General features: G+C 38.3%; 1 protein-coding gene across 3 annotated transcripts in view; it reads left to right on the forward strand.

Annotated features, from left to right (window-relative positions):
- Positions 1-23,715, forward strand: part of PLA2R1 (phospholipase A2 receptor 1) — a 117,587-nt gene that overhangs the window by 16,799 nt on the left and 77,073 nt on the right. For all 3 annotated transcript variants that reach the window (XM_029934512.1, XM_029934513.1, XM_029934511.1), the window contains exons 2-5: positions 554-937; positions 3,537-3,710; positions 18,636-18,809; positions 23,352-23,465. In XM_029934512.1, coding sequence (XP_029790372.1) covers positions 554-937; positions 3,537-3,710; positions 18,636-18,809; positions 23,352-23,465 — 846 coding nt within the window. The remainder of the gene's footprint in view (positions 1-553; positions 938-3,536; positions 3,711-18,635; positions 18,810-23,351; positions 23,466-23,715) is intronic.

Genomic DNA, 23,715 nt, shown 5'->3' on the forward strand with positions numbered 1-23,715 from the left:
AAGCTTTTCCCCCCACCAGGTTTACACCTTATATCAAGACATAAAGTAGCATTTCACTTCTATCCTTTTGATTTTCTGTAGGAATTTGATGATAGAAGTTTTCATTTCAGTGGCCCTTGATTCAGCTGCCATGTTTCTAATATTCAGGCATTTGTCTGAAGAAAACCAAAAGATCATATCTCTGGGCATGCAATGCCCCTCCCATTTAGCCCTGAGTATTATTACAATCCCTGCTCTCTGTCCAGTTGTGGCGAGCTCCTTCACCATAATACTTCTCCCTTGTGGGTTAATAGGCAGCTTTTGCTACTGTATGGCCATGGAAGTGTTACATCACTTTCTCATTAGTTCCAACAAGTCCATTTATATTTCCTAAGAAATGCTTCTATTGTGCAAATAAAGCCCTTCTGGTGGACCCATCCATCAACTCCAGATCTGCTCAAAATGGCTGTAAATTGTCACATACAACATCTTAGACATGCACACTGGGATCCTCATGACACTAGTTAATGACATATGAAAGTTCCATGCCACGTTTTCTATTTTGTTGTTTCAGATAAAGGAATATTTGTTATCCAGAGTGAGAGCCTCAAGAAATGCATCCAAGCAGGCAAATCTGCACTGACCCTGGAGAACTGCAAACCAGCAAACAAGCTCATGCTGTGGAAGTGGGTCTCAAACCACCGCCTCTTTAACATAGGAGGCAGTGGTTGTCTGGGTCTGAATTTATCTAATCCAGAGCAGCCACTAAGCATATATGAATGTGATTCTATTCAAGTTTCCTTGAGATGGCGCTGTAACAGGAACATGATCACCGGCCCTCTCCAGTACATGGTCCAGGTAAATCACAACAACGTGCTTGTGGCCTCATGGAAACATCTTCATAAGTGGATTTCCTACATGTCAGGTGGTGAAAGCATTTGTGATTATCTGCACAAAGGTAAGAAATAATTTAAATAAAAGTACTCATGAAATAATGCATTTAGAAAGATTATCCCTAAGTAAAGATTTGTAAATTTTATTATATGACAGCACCCAGAGCCTCAAGGGACTTCTGCTGAATACATTTTAGTTGCTTACTCGCTTATCATAAAAGGATTATTGGAATCTTTAAATGAACTTGCTAAATTCAGCTAGTGAAGCAAAACTCAGATTTTAAAGGTATTAGAGGAGAAAACACTTAAATAACTCTGAGAATCAATGGAAAGGGGAAGAAAGAACAGAAGGATAGGAGAGAACGAGTAAATAAAGGTAGATGGTGAAGTCTTTGAAGACTTAGGGTGAATAGAAGAACCTCTCCTGCTACCATTTCTGTTGTTGTAGAAACTCAGCCCCATGTCTGAGCATGTTCACAGAGCACCTCACTGCCTCCTCACGCCTGACTGGCATCCATGTGATGGTCACGTACAAGGCCTTGAAAGATAAACCACACACACTGTCAGGAACAATTGGCAAGTGTCAAGTAGTGGGAAAAAAATGGTTTCAGGAGTGGGGCTTTCATTTTCCATAGTTCTACAATATTTGGCATTTTGAGCAGGAAAAAAATTGATAAAATGGCATAAATTCTGAAACTGTGAACTTGTCTCTTAGATTCTGTTCTGTAGCTTTCTTATTCATTCATCCATCCATCACATATTTACTGAGCAGTGACTATTTCTCAAGTGTAGGGCTGGGCATTTAATTTATAAAAGCCAACAAGACAGATGTGGCTCCTGACCTCATGGTGCTCTGTAGAATTATACCTTAATAAGAGTATATCCTTCCAAGAACTCCATACCAGCTCTAAAAAGGAGAGCAAGGAGCTCCTAAGATCCAAAGCAGGACTTTCACCTGTACTTATAAGAAAGGAATAAAAAAGGGCCAAGAGCAAGCCATTCTCAGGACTGACTACAATAAGCAAATGCAGCAAGCCAGCACTCTGAATAGTCTACAGTCCTGAGGAAGAACTTAATATTTTGCTTGGGGTTAATTTTTTAGGCAGATACTCAAATTCCTGTGCACTCAAATGAAAACAGAGTAGAAGTCAGAGGGCTGAAATAAGGGGATGTGTCCTAAAATACCTGTAGCTCCTAAACAGCCCAAACTTCCGGGGCTGGTGATGTGGGGTGCTCTCAGTCTAGCCCCTGCCAGTTGTGGGGAAGGAGTGGGAATCCCCACAGGTGGCCCTTCCATTCCAGGACCTGTTAACTTATTTGAAGGCAGTCCTTATCCCCCTCACCATTGAAAGCCCCTGTTGAGTCATATTAAGGCCAAGGATGCCCGATTATTGTAATACTCTGAGAAGGCAGCCAACAGGCCACCTCTTTACACTCTTCTCTCCTCGACTACTGTAGAGGCCTCCTAGCTAGCCATCCCATTTTCCTCTTTCCCCATATAGGTTCTATTTGCTACACTGCACCCTGAGTTAGTCTTTAAAAATCAAAATCTGATCATGTCATTTTCCCATTCGTGACTTCCCCCAAGCCTCAGGGTAAAGGGCCAAATCCATAATGTGGCAGAGCTGGCCATCTGTGAGCTGACGCTCCAGTCCTTCCCCAATTGCACTTCCTCTTGCGCCTCCGTGCTCTTTCCACCCCACACATGTTCTTGTAACAGTACTTGCTGTTCCTCCCGCCAGAACAACTCCTCTGCAAAGACTCGCACCCTCGCCTCACCCAGTTCTTACTCAGAGGCCTTCATTCACCACCCTATCCAAAATAGGGCCCCTCTACCCTTCAAACACACACAGAGTCATTCTGTCTTCCTACCCTGCTTTGTTTTTCTTCATGGCACTTACCACTTCCTGAAATTATGTGTTTACTTGTGTATTTGCTTTCTCTTTGTCTCTCCCCAATAGAACAGAAGCTTCATATGAAAGGGAACATTTACAAGTTTGCTCATTAGTACATCCCCAGTGCTGGGCACATTAAATGCTCAATGAATATGTGTTGAATGAAAAAAGTAATAGATGCCTGTAAAACTCTTGAGGTTCATATGGTGATCTCTGATGTATATGGGCTGTGGAAGGCATTGTCAAGTAAAACTCAGGGCGCCTAGGCAGCTCAGTTGATTGAGCATCTGACTATTGATTTTGGCTCAAGTCATGATCTCACTATTGTGGAACTGAGCCCTGTGTCAGGCTCTGTAGAGCTTGCTTGGGATTCTCGCTCTCCTTCTTTCCCTGCCCCTCTTCAGCTCATGTACTCTCTCTCTCTCAAAATAAATAAACATTTTTTAAGTTAAAAAAGTAAATCTACATTTAATTTTCCTTCTCATCTATTAACAAATATGTGTGCTACTGTGGCAAAGGCACCACAGTAAATAAACAAGTAGATACTTATGTAAATAAGCCATTTATCGGCACACTCTCCCAATCCAGCATTCACTTTTGTGCTTTTATGTACGCTTGAGAGTAGGTCCTGAGGGTTCTTGGTGGTTAGCAAGGGCCTCACTCACTGTGGGCTTTCAGCTGATAAAAAAAAATGTATTAACCATATGACAGTTTCCTAAGATAAAGCTGGTGTAATACTTCTTTGACTTTGTCTTTATCTTTCTTCTAGATTTGTATACAATCAAAGGGAATGCCCACGGAACACCGTGCATGTTTCCCTTCCAGTATAACCATCAGTGGCATCATGAATGCATCCGGGAAGGGCGGGAAGACAACTTGCTGTGGTGTGCCACGACAAGCCGCTATGAAAGAGACGAGAAGTGGGGATTTTGCCCAGATCCCAGTAAGAATAAAATCTAGTCTTCTCCATATGTCATGAATGAATCAAGCATGATTAGAAAGTTATCTGTATCTAAAGAAAAGCACCAGGATTGATATACTGAAGTCTGAATAAGCACTCTGATTCCATTTATCTAGATTTTGATTTTGTGTTTGTTTTGCCTTGAAAAGACAATTCCGATGTATACCCTTTTTTTCTTCCTGTGTTCAAAAGATGTTAATTAGCCATTCTTCATTAAGCTCAGTGCATAAGGATGCTTTTACCAGAATGAAATTATAACACTCTGTATGCTCATTAATCCCAGCTTCCGGGCAGAATACATCAAAATAAACCTAAATGCACATAAAACTCATTCTTTATATCTACTTTCAATCTACCCCCTCTTATAAGCTGCCTTAATTTTTCCATGTCCATACAGCTTGTCTTGCCCATTGTCAAGTCCAGAAATCAGCGAGCCCCTTGATGACCTTTCTAATGACCCTCATTATTTCTCAACATTGAGTTCTCATCTTGATTCTGTTTCTTTATTACTCAATTTCTAGATAGTACGTCAAAATATGACAGCTGCAACGTTCTAACTTTTTTCATTTAGTACTTATTTTATTTTTATTTAGCTAAAAGTTTTCCAACAGCGCCTAAATATTGAAAATTATTTATATATACCTTTTACTTTCTATATTCAATGTCCTTCATCTTGGTTCCTGCAAGTCAGAGAATATTGCTCCTATCTCATCTTCTTGCCTACTTCCCCTTCACATATATGAAAAAAATGCATCAAATAAATTTGACACAAAAGCAAATTGAAGAGATGAATTCAAAATAATGTAATTTATGTTATCTGTAGAATTGTTTTGTAATCTAAGAACCAGTATGGTTTAGTCAAAAAAGAGAGTATATGACAAACCAAGACTGGAGTCCTTTTCCCTTTCAGTAATGAAATCTTGAGTCTCAGTTTCTCACCATAAAATGGAGATAATAACAGTACCTTTCAGAGTTATTGAGATCCAATTAGATGATGTGTCCAAGGTGCTTATACTACCTGGCACATGGTAAGCCCTCACCATGATTAGTCATTGCCATTAGCATCAACATATATTATCATCAAAGATAACTTGTCTTTTCAGTATGCACTTCTGAATCAATGACTCCTTCTCTTTATTGTCTGTCAACAATACTAAGCTAGGCATAGCGGTGAATACCAAGAGTATTAGGACTTAGGACACTGCCTTCAAAGAAATTGGCCTCTAGATATAATAGAGTACAGACAAGTTTGCTCTATGCCAGAAAATGCAGACTGTATTTGATATGATATTTTAGAATCACCTACAGCATAGGTACAAACACATATACTGGACCCTCTCTCAGAGATGCAGTGAGTCCAGTGTGTGGGGTCCAAGTATCTGCATTTTTTTTTAATTTAAATTCAAACTAGTTCACATACTATGTAGTCATGGCTTCAGGAGTAGAACCCAGGATTCATCTTCTACATGTGGCACCCAGTGCTCATCCCAACAAGTGCCTTTCTTAATGCCCATCACTCATTTAGCCCATTCCCCCACCCACCACCCCTCCAGCAACCCTCAGTTTGTTCTCTGTATTTAAGAGTCTCTTATGGTTTGCCTCCTTCACTGTTTTTATCATATTTTTCATTCCCTTCCCCTACGTTCATCTGTTGTATGTTTTAAACTCCACATATGAGTGAAACCATATATCTGTCTTTCTCTGCCTGACTTATTTTACTTAGCACAATACTCTCTAGATCCATCCACATTGTTGCAAATGGCAAGATTTCATTATTTTTCATCATTGGTTAGTATTCTGTTGTATATAAACACCACATCTTCTTTATCCATTCATTAGTCGATGGACACTTGGGCTCTTGTCATAATCTGGCTATTGTTGATAGTTCTGCTATAAACATTGTGGTGTATGGGCCCCTTCAAATCAGCATTTTTGAATCCTTTGGATAAATTCCTAGTAGCTCAATTGCTGGATCATAGGATAGTTCTATTTTTAATTTTTTGAGTAACCTCCATACTGTTTTCTAGAGTGAATACACCAGTTTGCATTCCCACCAACAGTGCAAAAGTGTTCCCCTTTCTCTGCATCTTTGCCAACATTTGTTGTTTCCTGATTATCTCATTTTAGCCATTCTGACAGGTCTGAGGTGGTATCTCATTGTGGTTTTGATTTGTATTTCCCTAATGATGAGTGATGTTGAGCATTTTTTCATGTGTCTCTTAGCCATCTGGATGTCTTCTTTGGAAAATTGTCTATTCATGTCTTCTGCTAATTTCATCACTGGGTTGTTTGTTTTTTGGGTGTCGAGTTTGATAAGTTATTTATAAACTTTAAATACTAACCCTTTATCTATTATGCCATTTGCAAATATCATCTTCCATTCCATTGGTTGCCTTTTAGCTTTTTTGATTATTTCCTTTGCTGTGCAGAAGCTTTTTATCATGATGAGGTCCTAATAGTTCATTTTGCTTCTATTTTCCTTGCCTCTGGAGATATAGCAAGTAAGAAGTAAGCATCTGCATTTTTGACAAGTACTGAAAGATCCTGTTGCAGATAATTCTTCATCAGACAACTCACAGCATGCAGATAATCCTGTACAACATAGATCTATATACATAGGTGGTATTAAGATATTTAACAATAATATGTTATGTGCTATTGACCAATCCAAGTGGAGACTTTAACAGGGAGGTTAGGAATCCCAAAGGCCCTGGGCTGGTAGTAACCCCTCAGCTGCTGGAATGTGAGGAGGTGGGATAAAGGAAGAGATGCAGGAGAGACTGGCACCGCAAGGGGGCACTCAGGGAGCTCAGGATGGCGGCTGTTCACCAACCAGGATGAAAGTATTTCATTGTTTAATAACTTTTAGTTATTAACCTTCTCTCTCTGAATCTGAATATCTGTTTTTAGGTGTATGTATCTGTAATGCCCACGCTCCTTAGATTCTTGAGTCAGATGTCCTATCATTTGCATCATCTTCTCTTTCCGTTTCTATCTCTCGTAGATGTCATTATTAAAAGTAGTACATGAACCAATGCCAATAGCATTAACATGTATTTCACAGTATTCTTGAGGTTCTGTGAATAGCCCATTATCATCCTCTGTCTTTTATCTAATTATTATTTCCCAGATGGAAGCCTGAGTGTAGTGGTGCTTGGAGATTTTCACTCCCCCCCACCACCCCAGTCTTCCTATAGCTCAGAAGCTTCCTCTGCTTCTGCTTGACAGCCTGCTAGATTCCAGCTTTCCTGACCTTTACCATACGAGCAGAGCATGTTTATTTGTAAAGCGCTAAATTACAGTTCCAGTTTTCTTCCTTTCTTGTTACTTATGGTTCCTGGTGGCCAACATAGCTCAAAATGATGTGTCAGAGGCTGAAATCTGAGCAAGCTGATGGCTCTTTCCACAAGAGCAACAAGTGGATAGAACAGAGAGGAGTGAGTGGAATAAAGTAAAGATGTGTACTTCTGTATCTCATCTTTCTTAATGGAAATTTTTAGTATCTCAATGTAAAATGATGCTTCCTTTTTTAAAAAAAAAAGTTGATTGTAAGTCAGCAAAATTTAAATTTAGTACTACTACATATACAAACACACTGGCAGTGAAGGATGCAATAAGACACCTATCATCATATATCTTCAGGAACAAGGAGACATATAGGAATCTCTGGGTTTGTTCAGAGGCAATTCTGGGCCATCCTAAGTACCTCTTAATTGTATGTTTTATATAGCTAGACAGTCATGTTTAGTTAGTTTGAGATGTTTTTAAGATATTAACCTCAAGTTGGTCCGAGGGTTGTGGGTTATCGTTAAGCTGATTAAGATATTAACCTCTGAAATAGCCTGAGGGTTGCTCTTGAACAATTTTTTTTTAACGACTAACTTCAATGCTATAGCAGAGCAGATTGGTACTAACATGGATGTATGACTGCAAACCTCGCCGCCTAAGCCTTCAACACTGGTTACGATGCTATTATTTCTCTTTAGTCATGCTGATGACTTGCTCACCACAATGACCCTACCAACCTCTCTACCCTTCTAACTTCTTACCTTACCCCCTATTTTCCTTCTTGATTCTCCTCAAATGACCTCAATTCCTCCTCATAATGAAAACAGGATCTATCAGAGGGGAAGTTTTGACAATTTCCTCCTCCCTAACCTTTAAACCTACTTGGGTCTGCACCCATCTTTTACCCTCATCCTGTACAATGTTGTTCCTCCTTCTACCCTAGGGCAAATTCTCCCCCCTTGGACTCCAGAGTCACCCATTCAGCCTTCTTCAAATTGCATCTCAGTGTTTCTCAATGTGTGATCCCCATTCTGGCAGGATCAGCATTTCCTGCAGACTTGCTAGACATGCAAATTATGAGCTATACCCCCCAAACAACTGTATCAGAAATTCTAGATGTGCAGCCCTGCAAACTGTTTTAACGTCTTCTAGGTGATTTCAACGCACACCACTCTACTGGATCCTTTTCCATAATCAGTTAAACCTGCTCAAGTCTTAAAATAACATCTTTAAAAAAATAGGACCCTTTCATCCCCACTTCTGCCTCCTGAAAACACCCATGTCTTTCACCACCACCCGCAACAATTCTCAGAAGAATTGTCTGTACTTCTTCATCTTGCTTTCATTTTTCAGTCCACTTTCTCTCCTTTACTTCTATGACAATGCATGCCTACTCTCCATTTCCACAAATCATTCATTCATTCATTCATTCACTCATTCCCACAAATCTTTAATGAACACCAACTATGTGCCAAGCTCACTGCTGGGATTATAACCACGAACATGAAAGATGAAAGTCATAGTGCCTGCCTTAATGAAGTTTACATTCGAATATGATACCCAAATCAATATATAATTATAATTTTTCATAAATACTACTTTAAAAAATGTTATTATCAGTACGAAACCTAATTTAAGTTAGTGAGTCAAAGAAGGCATTCCTGAGTATGTTGTATTTAAACTCTAGTCCAAGAGATGAGTAATCATTATCAAGATGGAAAGTGAGGGGATGAGATATCCATTCAGAGGTGCATGGTGCAGCAGTGTACCAAGGAGGCAAGGTCAAGAGAAGGCTGTAGGAATGGTCAGCACTGGGTGTACAGGCAATAAAGGGAATATATTGTTTGAATAGAACTGAAAAGAAATAATAAATCCAACTACAGGTCAATCTGCTTTTGACTTACCATGCACATCCACTGACAATTCTAAACAATGTCTGTGATAAAATACTGTCACCTGTCCAGGGTGACTGCTTCCTCACCATCACTCTCAGCATGCTACTAGCCATATGTCTAAAGGCTGTGAGGAGAGAAAGAGGTTTCTGCTAGTATCCAGGAAAGGTAATGTGGCAAGAGCACAATGAATAAGGGAGAAAAGAACAAACATTCTGGAAAGGTTCGCAGAGGCCAACTCACGCAGAGGCAAGATAATTCAAGGTGTCCTAGAGGTAAAAAGTCACCTAATTCTGACTATAAATGAAAGTTCTGAAAGGATATTAAGCAATGATGTGATAATGATTTAAAATTTTTTAAGGGTCACTCTGACTTCTTTATGTCAAATGGCTTGGAAATGAGCAAGAGAGAAATCCTGGAGATCAGTTCTAAGGCCACAGCCCAGGGATAGTGGTGACTTAGGTTAGGTAGCAGAAAGGAGGTTGGAGAATGGACATGTTGAAGATCTAATTTGGAGATAGACTGAATAGGATGTGGTTGTCAGGAACATAGCTGAGCTGGAGAGAAGGAGCTGAGTATCAGGTATCTGAGTAGTTGATTCAAGCAACAAGCCAAAAATGAAAGTCAAAATCTCACTTACTGTGAGATATAAGTAAGAGCCTAAAATGGGAGGATGCACCAACTCTTCTTGTTTCATTTTTCCTTATGGGATGGTACACTGGTTGAGGGCCAAAAGGATCAGCCTAGACTATTGAGGGGGCCCTGAACAAAAGCTTCCTCAGTTTTGTGGACTCTGGGATCAATGGTAAGGGAAGGGAGAAAACCTAGGAGTGGAAAAGGACTGGGTGTGGGTCAGAGTGAGTAAAAGTGTCTTCAAAAAGTTCCCCTCCTCTGTTCCCAACCTCAGCAGAGGTACCAAAAGAGGTTATTATCCCAAGGCCTCAGATAAAGAGGCCTAGAAATGAAGGTGCCAGCGCTAGGAATGCAAGCATGTGAAGAGCATGATGGGCTGGAGGACCTGAGTCTTTGACTAAAACTCCCTTCAGAGACTTCAGTGCACTGGCTATGAACCAAGTCTGATATGGGAAGGCATCCTTCCCCCATGAAGTCTTCCAGGCAAAGCCCTTGTAATTGCCTATGGTCAGGCCTAAAAAGTCACATATAGATTTTTAACCAGGAGTTGGACTCCTCACTGTTACGGATAGACTTAAAGGACATACGGGAGAAAATGAGATGTTAATTAAGACCCAGTTTCTGATATGCATAGCTAAGGTAATGGAGATACAGGTTTGGAAGAGACAATCAAGCATTCAGACTGGAACTTGTTATATATCAGTCAATCATGTGAGATGTGGACTAGGCAATTAGATGTAAAGGTCTCCAAATATTTGAGGGTTGTACTAAAGGGATTTATAGTAATGGATTAGATAGTCTAGAGTATGTGTAGAATAGAAAGAAGGGGGCTCAGGCCCATGTCTTAAGAGCAAACATTTAGTTTGACCAGAGAAGAATGAACCAGCAAAGGAGACTCAGAATAGGCGACCAAAGAGGTAGAAGTGTAGCCAGGCATGTAAAGTCAAGAAAAGAGAGTATATGAACCAAAAGAGAAAGTTCAACTTGCCAAATGCTGTTGTAGGGCTTGCTTTCACAAGATGTGAAACTTAAGTGTTTGCTGGGCCTGGCAACATGGAGGTCACTGATAGCCTTAACAAGATATACTCGAGTTGCCAGATTGAGTGAGTTAGAAAGTAAATGGGAAAATAGAAGAGGAGAGAACACTTCCTAACTCATTCTATGAAGCCAATATTACCTTGATACTGAACCCAAACAAAGGCATTGTGAAGAAAACTACAGACCAATATCTCTCATAATATAGATGCATAAATCCTCAACAAAATACTCACAAACAGAACTCAACAACATATAAAAAGAATTGTATACCTTGACTTATCCCAAGAATGCAAAAATGGTTAAAAATCTGAAAACCAATTGATATAACACCCATATCAATAGGACAAAAGCCACATGATTATCTTAATGAATGCAGAAAAATATTTGACAAAATTTAGCATCCCTTCATGCACTTAAAAAGAACACTAAAAAAACAAGAACAGAAGGGAATTTTATCAACCTAATAAGAAGCATCTATGATAACTCCATAAACAACATAATTAATGGTGAAACACTGAATGCTTTCCTCGTATGATCAGGAATAAGATGAGAATGTATGTCCACTCTCACAACCTCTATGCAATATTGTACTGGAGGGTCTAACCAGGGCAAGTGGGCAAAAAAAAAAAAAAAAAAAAAAAAAAAAAAAAAAAAAAAAAAAAAAAAAAAAAGAAAAAGAAAAAGAAAAAAAAAGAAATAAAAGGCATTCAGATTGGAAAAAGGCATTAAAACTATCTCTATTTGCAGATGACATGATCTTGTACATATAAAATTCTAAGGAATCCGCTAAAAAAACGATTATAACTAAAAAAAAACACATTCACAGGATACAAGATCAATATACAAAAATCAATTGTATTTCAGTACAGTATAATTGAACAACCCAGAAATTAAATTAAGAAATCAATTCCATTTATAAGAGCATCCAAAAGAATAACTAAAATACTTTGGGAAACATTTAACAAAATAAGTGAAAAACTTAGACTCTTAAAACTACAAAATATAGTTGAAAAAAGTTAAAGAAGACCTAAAATGAAAACATATTCTATGCTTATGAGACCAAAAGATTTAATATTGCTAAGATGGCACTACTACCTCAATGTCTTCAAAATTCTGGCTTCTTTGTAAAAAGTGAGAAATTGATCCTAAAGTTCATATGGACATTCCAAGGACCCAAAAGAGCCAAAATAAAATGAAAAAAAAAAAAGAACAAAGTTGGAAAACTTAACACTTCCCAGTTTCAAAACTTATGCAGAGCTATAGTAATGAAGAAAATGTGGTACTGTCAAAATTGAATAGGAGTGCCTGACTGGCTCAGTTGAAGGAGCAGATGATTCTTGATCTCAGGTTTGTGAGTTAGAGTCCCACACTGGATGTAGAGATTACTAGAATAAATAAACTTTAAAAAATGGAATAAAATTTGCAAGTCCGCATTTGTGCTTCCTTGACTTTGAACAAGGATGCCAAGATAATTTAAAGGGGAAAGAATAGTCTTTCAGCAAATAGTAAGGGAAACTGGATATTCACATTCAAAAGAATGAAATGGAACTCCTATCTCTCACCTTATAAAAAAATTAACCCCAAATTGACCAAAGACTTAAATGGAAAAGATAAAACTATAAAACTCTTAGAGGAATATATAGGGCATAGCTTCATGATCTGGACTATGGCAATCAGTTCTTAGATATGACATCAAAATCCAAGGAACAAAAAAACAGATAAATTGGACTTCATCAAAATTAAAAACTTTTGTGCTTCAAAGGACAGTATCAAGAACATGAAAAGACAGCCCATGGAATGGGAGAAAATACTTGCAAATCATATATCTGATAGGGGACTTTGTATCTAGACTATATAAAGAATTCTAATTAATTCAATAATAAAAAGACAAGCCAATTTAAAAACGGACGAAGTGTCTGAATAGATTTTTCTCCAGTGAAGATTTACAAATAGCCAATAAGCAATTTAGCCATCAGGGAAATTCAAACAAATGCCATAATGAGATGCCACTTTACAACCAGCAGAATGGCTTCAATCAGAAAGACATAGTAACAAGTGCTGATGAAGTTACAGAGAAACTGAAGCTCTCATCCACCACTGAAGGATTGTAAAAGGGTAAAGCTTCTTTGGAAAATTGTCTGTCAGTTCTTCAAAAGGTTAAACACTGAGTTACCATATGACCCTGTAATTCAACTTTTAGGCATGTATCCAGAGAAATGAAAACATGTGCCCATACAAGACTCTATAAACAGATGCTCATAGCAGCATTATTCATAAAAGCCAAAAAGTGGAAACAACCCAAATGTCTATCAACTGATCAAGGCATAAATAACATGTTGTATAGCCATACAGTGGGATATTATTGGGTAATAAAAAGAAGTGAAGTGCAGGCACATGCTAAAACATAGACAACTCTTGGGAACAGTATGCTAAGTGAAAGAAAACAGTCACAAAAGACCATCTATTGTATAGTTCCATTTATATGAAATGTCCAGAATAAGCAAATCTATAAAGACAGAGACTAGATTAGTGGCTGCCTTGGAATGAAGGTGGGGATGGGAATTGAGGGGGAAATGAGTAGTGACTATTAATGGGTCCTGGCTGATGAGAATGTTCTGAATCTAATTGTGGTGATGGTTGCAAAATTCCCTGAATATACTAGAAATCATTGAACTATATACTTTAAGTGAGTGAGTTATATGTCATGTTAAGTATATCTGAATGAAACTTTTTTTTTTGAAAGAGTAAATGAGAGATGAGGAATTGAAAACAGGCAATGACTGGGGTGGGGAAGCCAAGAAAGAAAGTATTTTTGTTTCTTATTGCTTGAGGATGAGAGACACTAGACCATCTTTCAATGCATGTGGAAATTATCTAACAGAAAGAGGTTGAAGATACAGTAAAGTGAAGGCAATTGGTTGTGTAGATACGATCTCTCGGAAGACAGAGGAAGTAGGATCCTGAACATAGATGGACAGACTGGCCATGCATAGATGTAAAGACAATTTCTCCATAGGCAGAAAGAGGGAGAGGGTGGTACAGGTCCAAGAAGTTTGATTGATTAGGTCATGGGAGAAAATGAGTAAAAACTGTTCCAGTGGCTGTAGACTTTCTCTCTGAAGAGGCAGAAGAAGGAATAAGAAGATTTAGACAATAGAAAAGATGTGAAATGAGAATTGTGGCTGCTGGGGAGCAAGCTTACTAGAGAAAACTAGCAGTGTTTCCAGGAAGTATTGGGGGTGGTTGATAATCAACTTATCAGAATGACCTTTTTGTGCTCACCTATTGGGTGCAGGCACAGAGAAGGCAAATGATAGGGCTCCTCTATTGAAACAGTGCTCCATGCTCACTATGGGCTCAGTCTTCAATTTACTTAAAGATTCAGCAACATGTAACGAAATTAATACCATCTCTTTTCCTGGGCTTCCAGGACCCACATCTACTAGCTCTCTTCTTTCTTTTGTGGCCACCATTTCTCAACTTCCTTTGATAGTATATTGTCCTCTACCTAATTACCTTTAAATGCTGATGGGTATGCTTGGGAAATAGCATGAAAAAGATGGAAGATGGTACCTGCTTTCCTGATACTTACATTTTATCAAGGAAACAGAGAACCAATGAGCAAAATTAAATACATCATTTAATTTCAGTTGTGATCAGGGCTACCAAGAAGCATGTAAGGCATTGGGAATGTACAACAGGAGGTCCTGACTTGGTCTGATATTCTTTTTACATGAGATTTACTAACACAGCACTTTGCAGAGAGCAGATATCCCCCAACTATGTGATGAGTATATGAAAGACTAAAAGCACCTGGGTGGCTCAGTTGGTTGAGTGTCTGACTTTGGCTCAGGTCATGATCTCACAGTTTGTGAGTTTGAGCCCTGTGTTGGGCTCCATGCTGATAGCTCAGAGCCTGGATCCTGCTCTGGATTCTGTGCCTCTCTCTCTCTCTCTCTGCCCCTCCCCTGCTTGTACTCTGTCTCCCTCTCAAAAGTAAATAAGTATTTTATAATTATAATAAAGACCAAAGAAAAATAATAACTTTATAGCTTGGAGTTGCTCTAATAGTATGAAAGTTCATTTTTTTAAAGAACTCAAGAACTTTTTAAAGTGGCAAGAGATAGTTGACCTGAGACAATGGCAAGGCTGTATCCTTGGGGAAGAAAAACCAGCCATGTTAACAGAGGAAAGGAATGGCCGCATCCCAGTCAGAATCCATAATATAATCAGCATTGACATGAATAGGTCTCAGTTCATTAGAAGAGAGGTATATTTGGGGGAGGGGGAGAATCACCTATTTTTGACATCATACACAAATATTTTTGTACTCTTTCATCAAATAGTAGGAGATACAAAGATATATAGGACACAACTGTGTCCCTCAAGGAGCTCATAATTTAGTGACAGAAGGAACAGTATAAAGACAACCATAGATGCAAAGAAATATAACATTATTCGAGCCCTTAGACTAGAATTTTTCAAGAATAATTAAATGCACTTGAGACACCAGCTTTCAATCTTGTGATTTTCAGTGGCTTAGGAAGAGAGGCTATGTATGAAGAAGCAAGAGAACTAAGAATAAGTAAATATTAATGCTCCAGGCCAAGATGGGAACCTACATCAAGAGGGTTCCTGGGAAACAGTCTCAGAGGCAGAGATGAACAGCAGGTCTCTTGGGGAATGTTCTCAGTATCAATACATGTGGAAAGGAAGGGAAGAAAGAAGCATCGTGTAGGATTGTGGTGCAGGCCTGGGAACCCCTAGACTGACTGTATGAGAAGTTCTCAGACTGGAATTACTCCCAGTTGAGGTGAGAGGAGGGAGGGACCTATAGCCCTGCGCAGACCAGTTATGGTTTGCAGACCACCTTTGGGAGGGGAGATATTGGACAAAGAGACTTCTAAGCCAAGACAGTCCTTGAAGAAGGCCTAGTTAACTTTGGGATGTGTCTGCTGGCAGCTGGAGAAATAAGGCCTTCAATTCTGAAGCGAAATCAGGACTGCACATTACAGTGCCCATCCCCAGGGTAGCATTTTCATCCCATCTGTTACCAGACAACCCTCAAATAAGATCCGTGGAGTGACATACAGCCCACCTAGAGAAGAGAGAAGGGAGAAGACTTGTGTCTGACTGCACAGAAGTACAAATTCTTAATATTTTAGTTAAAACAAAATTTCAGAGGCACCGACCTGCTCAGTCAGTTAAGTGTCTCACTTTGGTTTTGGTTTAGGTCATGATCTCACGCTTCATGAGTTCAAGCCCTACATAGGGCTCTCTGCTCTCAGCACAGAGCCTGTTTCAGATGCTCTGTCCCTCTCTCTCTGCCACTCCTCCTCTCAAAAATAAATCAACATTAAAAAAAATTTCAATGACAAATAAACTTACTTGTTAGAAGAATATAGACACCCATTGCAAACATTTGACTGAAAGTTTCCTTTTGATTAACCATAAGAATTGGCACAGATAATCCAAACCAAAAGAAATCAAAGAAAACTGGGCTGTGTAATTTGCAGCAGAGACAGGATCACCTGCAAGTGTCATCTAAACTGTGCAATGTATGGTATTGAGGCAGTTTACTGGAAAAAGCTGTGTCTACACAGCTCAATCTATGTCCCATTGAAAGGGCATGACCAACTCTTAGCAAAAATGGGGATGAGTAATTGAAGTGTCCTTCAGACCTTCATTTATCATGCATGATATGGCTGTGGCCTGAAGAGCTATAATTAGAATTTAGAATCGAATCTTTCTTTATGGCAGGAGATGAGAAGTACCCTATGCCCAGATCTCTCTTCCTGACATCCTCCCCCAATTTCCCCTTCTGACATCTTCTACCTACATCTCTCCCCTTCAGACATGCTACTGTCTTCTAGTAGGAAAGGGCTACTCAGACCTGCATGCACTCCTTGGGAAGTGCTTTAATTTTTAACTCCAAGCCAATATTTGCCAGTGTTTGCTTGGAGAATCGGGGCTATGTTTAAAATCCAGGTTCCTGAATCCCACCCCAGACCTACTAATTCAGAATCTCTGGGACTGAGAACAAAGAATCTGCATTTTCTTCACAAACTGACTAGATGATTTTTATGCACACTGAAATTGTAAACACCTCTCCTGCCCTCTCTCATGGCCTCATGAGAGATGAATGCCAGATGCACGCAGAGCTGATGTTTATTAAAACTTATTGTGTTGTTTGTCTCAGGGATGGCGTAGCATTCTGAGGACAATCTCTAAAAATGCATTCTCAATGGGGAAATTTCAGACACCAGAGAAAAATGATGACTGAAACGTTCCTCCTTCCTTTCTTTTCCTTTCCTTCAGTTTTACTTGATGGCAGGCAGTAGCTTTGTCTTCTGCCCTCCTACAATCATGGATCCTTCTATAAATACATGTATCAGTCAGAAAACTCTATAGACAGCTTTAGATTTATATGTGGTTTAATAACTTCTAGTTAACTAACTCAGTTCTGGGGAAAGCATCTTGAGATCAGACATGAAAACAAACTCCAAAATTCCCAAGGGAACCATCTAAGTATTAGGGAGAAAAGAAACAAACAAAAAAGGGGCGCCTGGGTGGCTCAGTCGCTTATAGTGTCCAACTTTGGCTGAGTCGTGATCTCATGGCTCAGCCTGGAGTCAGGCTGTGTGTTGAAGCCTGAAGCCTGCTTTGGATTCTAGGTCTCCCACTCTCTCTCTGCCTCTCCCTTCCTCGCACTCTGTCTCTCTCTCTCTCAAAAATAAATAAACATTAAACAAAAAGAAACAAAAAAGATTTCATTGTCAAGTAAGTCTGAAGTATAACCAAGTTAAAATTGAGCTGTTCCTTTACCAGAGATCTTCTCAGAACCTCTACTATGCTATCATACACTTTGAACTTAGGGGTTATTTATGCATTATGTCCCAGCTCTTCTTGGAGAGTTTGTGAAGCTGTATTACTCTGTGGACTTGGGGAAATAATGTTCTAGATTTTAGCAGATTGCCTGTCCATCAGTTACACTCATGCTGTAACAAGTTTTTTTAATGTTTATTTTTGATAGAGACACAGAGAGAGAGAGAGAGAGAGAGAGAGAGAGAGAGAGAGAGAGAGCAAGCAAGGGAGGGTCAGAGAAGGAGGGAGATACAGAATCCAAAGACAGGCTCCAGGCTCTGAGCTAGCTGTCAGCACAGAGCCCAATGTGGGGCTCGAACCCACAAACCATGAGCTCATGACCTGACCTGAAGTCAGATGCTTAACCAACTGAGCCACCCAGGCAACCCCCACGTTTTCTACATTTTTACATTTTCTTCAAATTCTTTGGCAGAATTTGACTTTAGGTCATCATTATGGCCGCTTAGTTCATCTTGGGGTTTGATTTAAAATATTCGTAAAATCACCCAAACTAGGTCTTTATTTTCTGTTAATTCAATAAACTTTAGATTTCAGATCCACATTTTATACTTCATTAAATTTACTTTGAAGCATACTATGCAATGTTTCACAAGTGGATTTTACTTCTCTTCCTTTTGGCTAAAAATTTGCAGAAAATTTTGCATACCATTTATGATATCAGTGTTCCTGTTCTCTGTTTATTCAAAAATTGTGTTCATTATAGACTCATATTTCAACTATATCCCTTTTATTCCATCTGGCATTTTGGTATTGGGGGAAAGGCTTCTTGATACAACATTTGCATGTATGTGTCTTAAATAAACATCTAAATGCTTTCCGTATAAAGTTCTAAATGACTGAGTTCCTTAAAGGAACTCAGATGTCATTTTCACAAATATGTCACTTCTATTTCTTTCTTTTAAAAATGCCTTCTCTTACTGTTCCAGAAGGGATCAGACCTTCTTTATAGATAATTTCTTGAATTTCCTTTAAATCTTGAAAGGGTTGAATCATAAAGTGCCAGTGGGATAACAATGCATATTTCATCATAAAGACCTAATTGAAGAATCGATAAGGACTGAAGTTTTAAGGGTTGAAGTTGGAATCTTTCCATTCAAATTCATGTTAGAAATACACTGTTGTTTAGATAAAATAGGATTATCGTTAATGTTGTGTTGGACTTTGTTTTCAGCATCTGCAGAGGTGGGTTGTGATGCTGTCTGGGAGAAGGATCTCAATTCACACATTTGCTACCAATTCAACCTGCTTTCCTCTCTTTCCTGGAGTGAGGCACATTCTTCATGCCAGATGCAAGGAGGAGCTTTACTAAGTATTGCAGATGAGAACGAAGAAAACTTCATAAGGAGTAAGTAGGGAGGTGATGCACACTGATATTAATGCAATTAAAATGATTGTTAACAGTTATGTCCAGGTATGCAAACATATATTCTGAATAAAAAGTCTCTTAAAATATTTTTTATTTTAATAATTTGGTGCCCACTCACACCCGGAATTGTGACCTGGACGCTGGGCCATTCCATTTGCACCTGGGCAGATTTCCCTTATTTTCTCTCCCTTGGAGAAGAGGAATTGAGGCCCCAATAAGGGACTCTGGAGAATTTACAGTTCTAACAAGTGGATCTGGGAGACTTCTAAACTTAAATACAAATTCCTGCCATGCTGGAGATCTTAGCTATTCATGTTCCATTAGTGAATGGTTAAGTCATTTACTAATTAAACAAAACCTTACCTGTCAATCAATATGCACAGATACATAGGTCTTCTCTTACATGACAAAGAAATTAAAATTTAGATGGAAAAGCAAAAGTGCACACACGTTAACTAACAGTATAAGACAATCATATGTCAAAAGAGTTGTGCTAAAACACTGGGTCTCAAGTTTTACCAATCACGTAAGCTCTCCTCTTACTTCTCCTTTATAGGTTAAGTGTGTTTGTAGAGGTGTACACACAGCTTTTTTAAAATCTTTAGAAATATTTGTGTCACAAAATTAGTCACCCTTATAAGTTTATAATGCTTTTGTTTTCAAATTTTATTGCACATGTAGTGCATGTTTATTCTAGAATAGTTTTTTTTCTTTTGAGTAAGAGAGAGAAAGACAGAGAACATGAGTCAGAGAGGGGCAGAGGGAGAGAGAATCCCAAGCAGGCTTCATGCTCAGCGTGGAGCCAGATGCTGGGCTTTATTCCATGACCCTGGGATCATGACTTGAACTGAAATCAAGAGTTGATGCTCAACTAACTGAGCCATCCAGGCACCTCTAGAATAATTTTCAAATTTCAAGTATACAGAAAAATATCCCATACTTCCATAATCCAGAGATAATCATATTTTTCTAAGAAACAAAACAAAACAAAGCATATAAAGGCATACATACATATATAGTGTCTACAGAAAAGAGTGTATTTATTAAATACACAAGGCAGTCATTGCATGATGGTTAGGAGCCAGAGAACCATGTGCTTGAGTTTGACTCCTGCCTCAACCACTTACTAGCAGAGCTACTCATATGAGTGACCTAACCTCTCTGTGCCTCAAATTCTTCCCTATCAAATGGAAATAATAACAATGCTACTTGTTGGCAGTATAGATTACATGTTATGATGCAGATGAAGTCTTAGAAAAATACCTGGCACACACAACAAACTCTCAATGTGTGTTAACCATTTAACAACTATGCACATGGTTTGATGATATGCTTATTTCATGTACCAGCATATAATGAACATCTGCCCATGTCTATTAATATAGATCTGCATCATAGTTTTTAATGGTTACTTGGTGTTATAGGTTACCAAGATGATATTTATCCAACCTCCTACTATTAGATAGGGATAGATAGGTAAAATTATTTATTTTGTTTTTATTTACTTGTTGCTATTATAAACCATCCTTGCACTTACCTTTGGGCATAGATCCCCAGTTATATCTCTATAAATTTGTAGAAGTGGATTCACTGGGTGGAAGAGAAACAAGCTTTAAAGCTTTTGAAAGTCATCGATAGCTTCCAGAAGGAATGTAAGAAATGCATGAACAGTACAGGTTTGCCCCTTTTCCCACAGGCATGCAAAAGAGCGAAATTATGATCAAAACTGATTTGAGTGAGTCATACTGAACGGAAAACACCAATTTCTAATATCATTATTAGCTGTAATAGTTTTTACAGAATATTTTGCATACCATTTGTAAATTATACTTGTTATCTATCTTGACTGTCAGGATTTCTAATAAGAAGGTTTGGACTTACTCATCAAACTTGAATAATGATTAAAGAAATAAGATGTCAGAGACTTTGATTTAAGTACCACAATTCTAGAATTAGACTTCGGGGATTGTTTAGGAAAACAGAAGTCTATTCATAAAGACAGAACTCTGTTCTGACCATGGTATTTTTTTAATGATGAGAATAGTCTAGTTTATTGCTAATCGCTGGTGAACATTAATAGTTATGATATAAGAAATTATGTAAGCTATCACAAATGCCAAGAAATATCCAAAAGAATTTAGGTTTGACTTTATTATTGCAGAATTGTGAGCCAATTTAGTAGTAAACCTAAATAAAGTTTTTGTAACCTTAAGCACACATTATAAATTACCCAATGATTTGTGTGTGTATTGTTAAAACAACTGCATAGAGGGAATTCAAAATATCTTTATGATAAGAATAATTAATATTTGAATATTTTAATTAGGTTATTTGAAAATACTGCTTGGCGTTTGCCCTGATACAAAATGTGAAAATTTCTCCATCTTGTCACCACGATACCTGTTATTTAATCAGACAGTGTTACTGAAAGGACTAATCAAAATGACATTAGAAAGAGACTCTATGTAGGAGTTTGGAAAGGTGGGACCAGTGAATGGTATGCAGTTTCTGTTCAGGGATTTCTGAGGTTTCAAAATTATAAACCCCCTTTTTCTCTTTCCTAAATTGGATTAAGTTCTTCCAGTTTTCCACCATTTAAGTGATATGCTCCATCACAGAGGATGTTGCTGACTTGTTATGTGAATACACTGATCTTTATGCACGGGGTGATCCTACAACCAATCATTCAAACTGAAACTCTGTTTAGAATAAAATGGGCTGCAATTAGTAATTATTCTGAAACTGCAAGGCATAAACCATGAGTTTTCCTGACAAACTGGATATAAGTCACCCTTGTTACAAGTCTTACCCTGCTAGAGCCTCAGTCTCAGTCCCCTGCGTCTGGTTCAAAATAGATTGGGTCTGAAGAAGATGAGCCCTAAGAGAAAGAGAAAAGTGCTCCCTTTCATAGATTAAACGATTAAATGGCCACATTTGAAAGTGTCACAAATTAGTCACTTTCACTTAGTCTCTTTTTTTGTTTTGCCTCCATGATCTGATGAGAAATCAACTTTTACTAAAGTTTCTGACACTTTTAAAAAATATATTCTATAATACATTTTGTTGGATTTTAAGGGCAGTTCTTTTATTTTATTAAAGCAAAAAACCTGAATTATAATCATAAACCATAATGTACACTGTGTAGATTATTTTGAAATTGTTGTGGCTTTCTTTTTGGTATTGTATGTGATCAGTTTGGTGAATCCATTCTCTCTTTGGGGAGACATAATCCCCAAATCCAGAAACACTATTAATATTTTAATTTAGTAAGTTGTATGTGACTCTCAATGTTAATAAAAATCTCTAATTATTTTAAATGCTTAAAAAGCATCATTTAAACAACTATATAATGTTTTTATCCAATCAGAACAATATTTATCCCTTAATTTCCATTATATACTTCTCCTTGGTTTGCCTTCTACAATTTGGGCTGGCTTTTATTTTTTTTTATTTCTTTTATTTTCTTTTATTATAGAATAATTTTTTGAAATTCAGGTAACAAAAGAAAAACCAAAGAAAAATTTCCTCTGATTTTATAATTTTGAACCATGTTTTTCAGCATAAGCATACCAATATACATGTTTATACATAGCATCTATTAATAAATGGGGTTAAATTAAAATGTGAGGAGCTCTGACAGTGTTTGGGAACAGGGACCACAGAGGCAGCCTGCCAGAAAGCCTTCGGAGATGCAACATAATGGCTCCAGCCTTCCTGGATACTCTGGTCCCTCGGATTATGCTTCTCTTGGTCAGACAACTCCTACTGACTCTCACGCTGGGCTGCCATGCTGCCCCCACCCCACTGCTGCTTGCTTTAGCATATCTTCTTAAATGTGAGGACATGCCTCCATTCACCAACAATAATTATGTGTTTTCTTCTTCCTTGCCAGATGCCTATAGAAAACTTTCTTTACATTGTTTAAGTTTTTAAGCTGTGAAATGCTTCAAAAATAATGAAAAGCACAGAAAAGTTTATGTGCACACATATATACCCATTATATTCCCCTTGCTTGGAGCCTATGGTGACGTCAGCAAACTGGAGTCCTGAGCCTCCAAGCCAAGGCTGCCACCAGAAACACATAGCAAGAGAAGAAAGACAGAGGGGCCTTCTCTAGAGTGAACTTCCTGGACACTTCCTCCTCCCCTATAAAAACCTCTTAACTGCATGAGCTCACACAAATGAGATGGTCTCAGATTTGCAACTGTCCACTTTTGGGTGGATTGATGATCATTTAGAGGCAGCACTTCTGGATGCTTCAATTAAGCCTTTCACAGCTAAAGAACTGGTTAGAGAGCCTTTACAAGACTGTGGTGTTTCTCAAGATGCCAGAGCCTGACTTTGTTACTCTGAAGCATCAGAGGGGGTTTAGTAGCACTTAAAACCCTTCTCTGTCATTGATTGCAATTCATTTATGACTACATTCCTTCAGGAATAAGATAACAAAAAAGAACTGTATCATTGTGTGTGTGGGGGGGTGTTTGTTTCCTTGTGTTAAAACTCTATTTCTCTTCATTTTAGAGCACTTGGGCAATGAGGCAGTGGAAATGTGGATAGGTCTGAATCAACTGGATGAAAATGCTGGCTGGCAGTGGTCTGATAGAACACCGCTCAACTATTTCAACTGGAACCCGGGTACCTGCAGTGTTTTATGTGCCTTTGATGGGTGGCATTATCCCACAGACTTACACAGCACCTATTTCCCACATATATATGTCATGTTATTTTAAAAGTGGTTTATAAACATTTTTAAGCTTGCCTGAATTCCTATAAGGCAAGCTTTTCCAGACAAGAAAATGGAGGTCAAGAAGGTAAGCTATTTCACAAGGCTGCAGGAGGATTGGTTTAGAGCCAAGACTCTAGTCAGCTGTTTCAAAAATAGCAA

Source organism: Suricata suricatta, chromosome 3 (genome assembly GCF_006229205.1).
Source record: "Suricata suricatta isolate VVHF042 chromosome 3, meerkat_22Aug2017_6uvM2_HiC, whole genome shotgun sequence".
Classification (NCBI taxonomy): Eukaryota; Metazoa; Chordata; class Mammalia; order Carnivora; family Herpestidae; genus Suricata; species Suricata suricatta.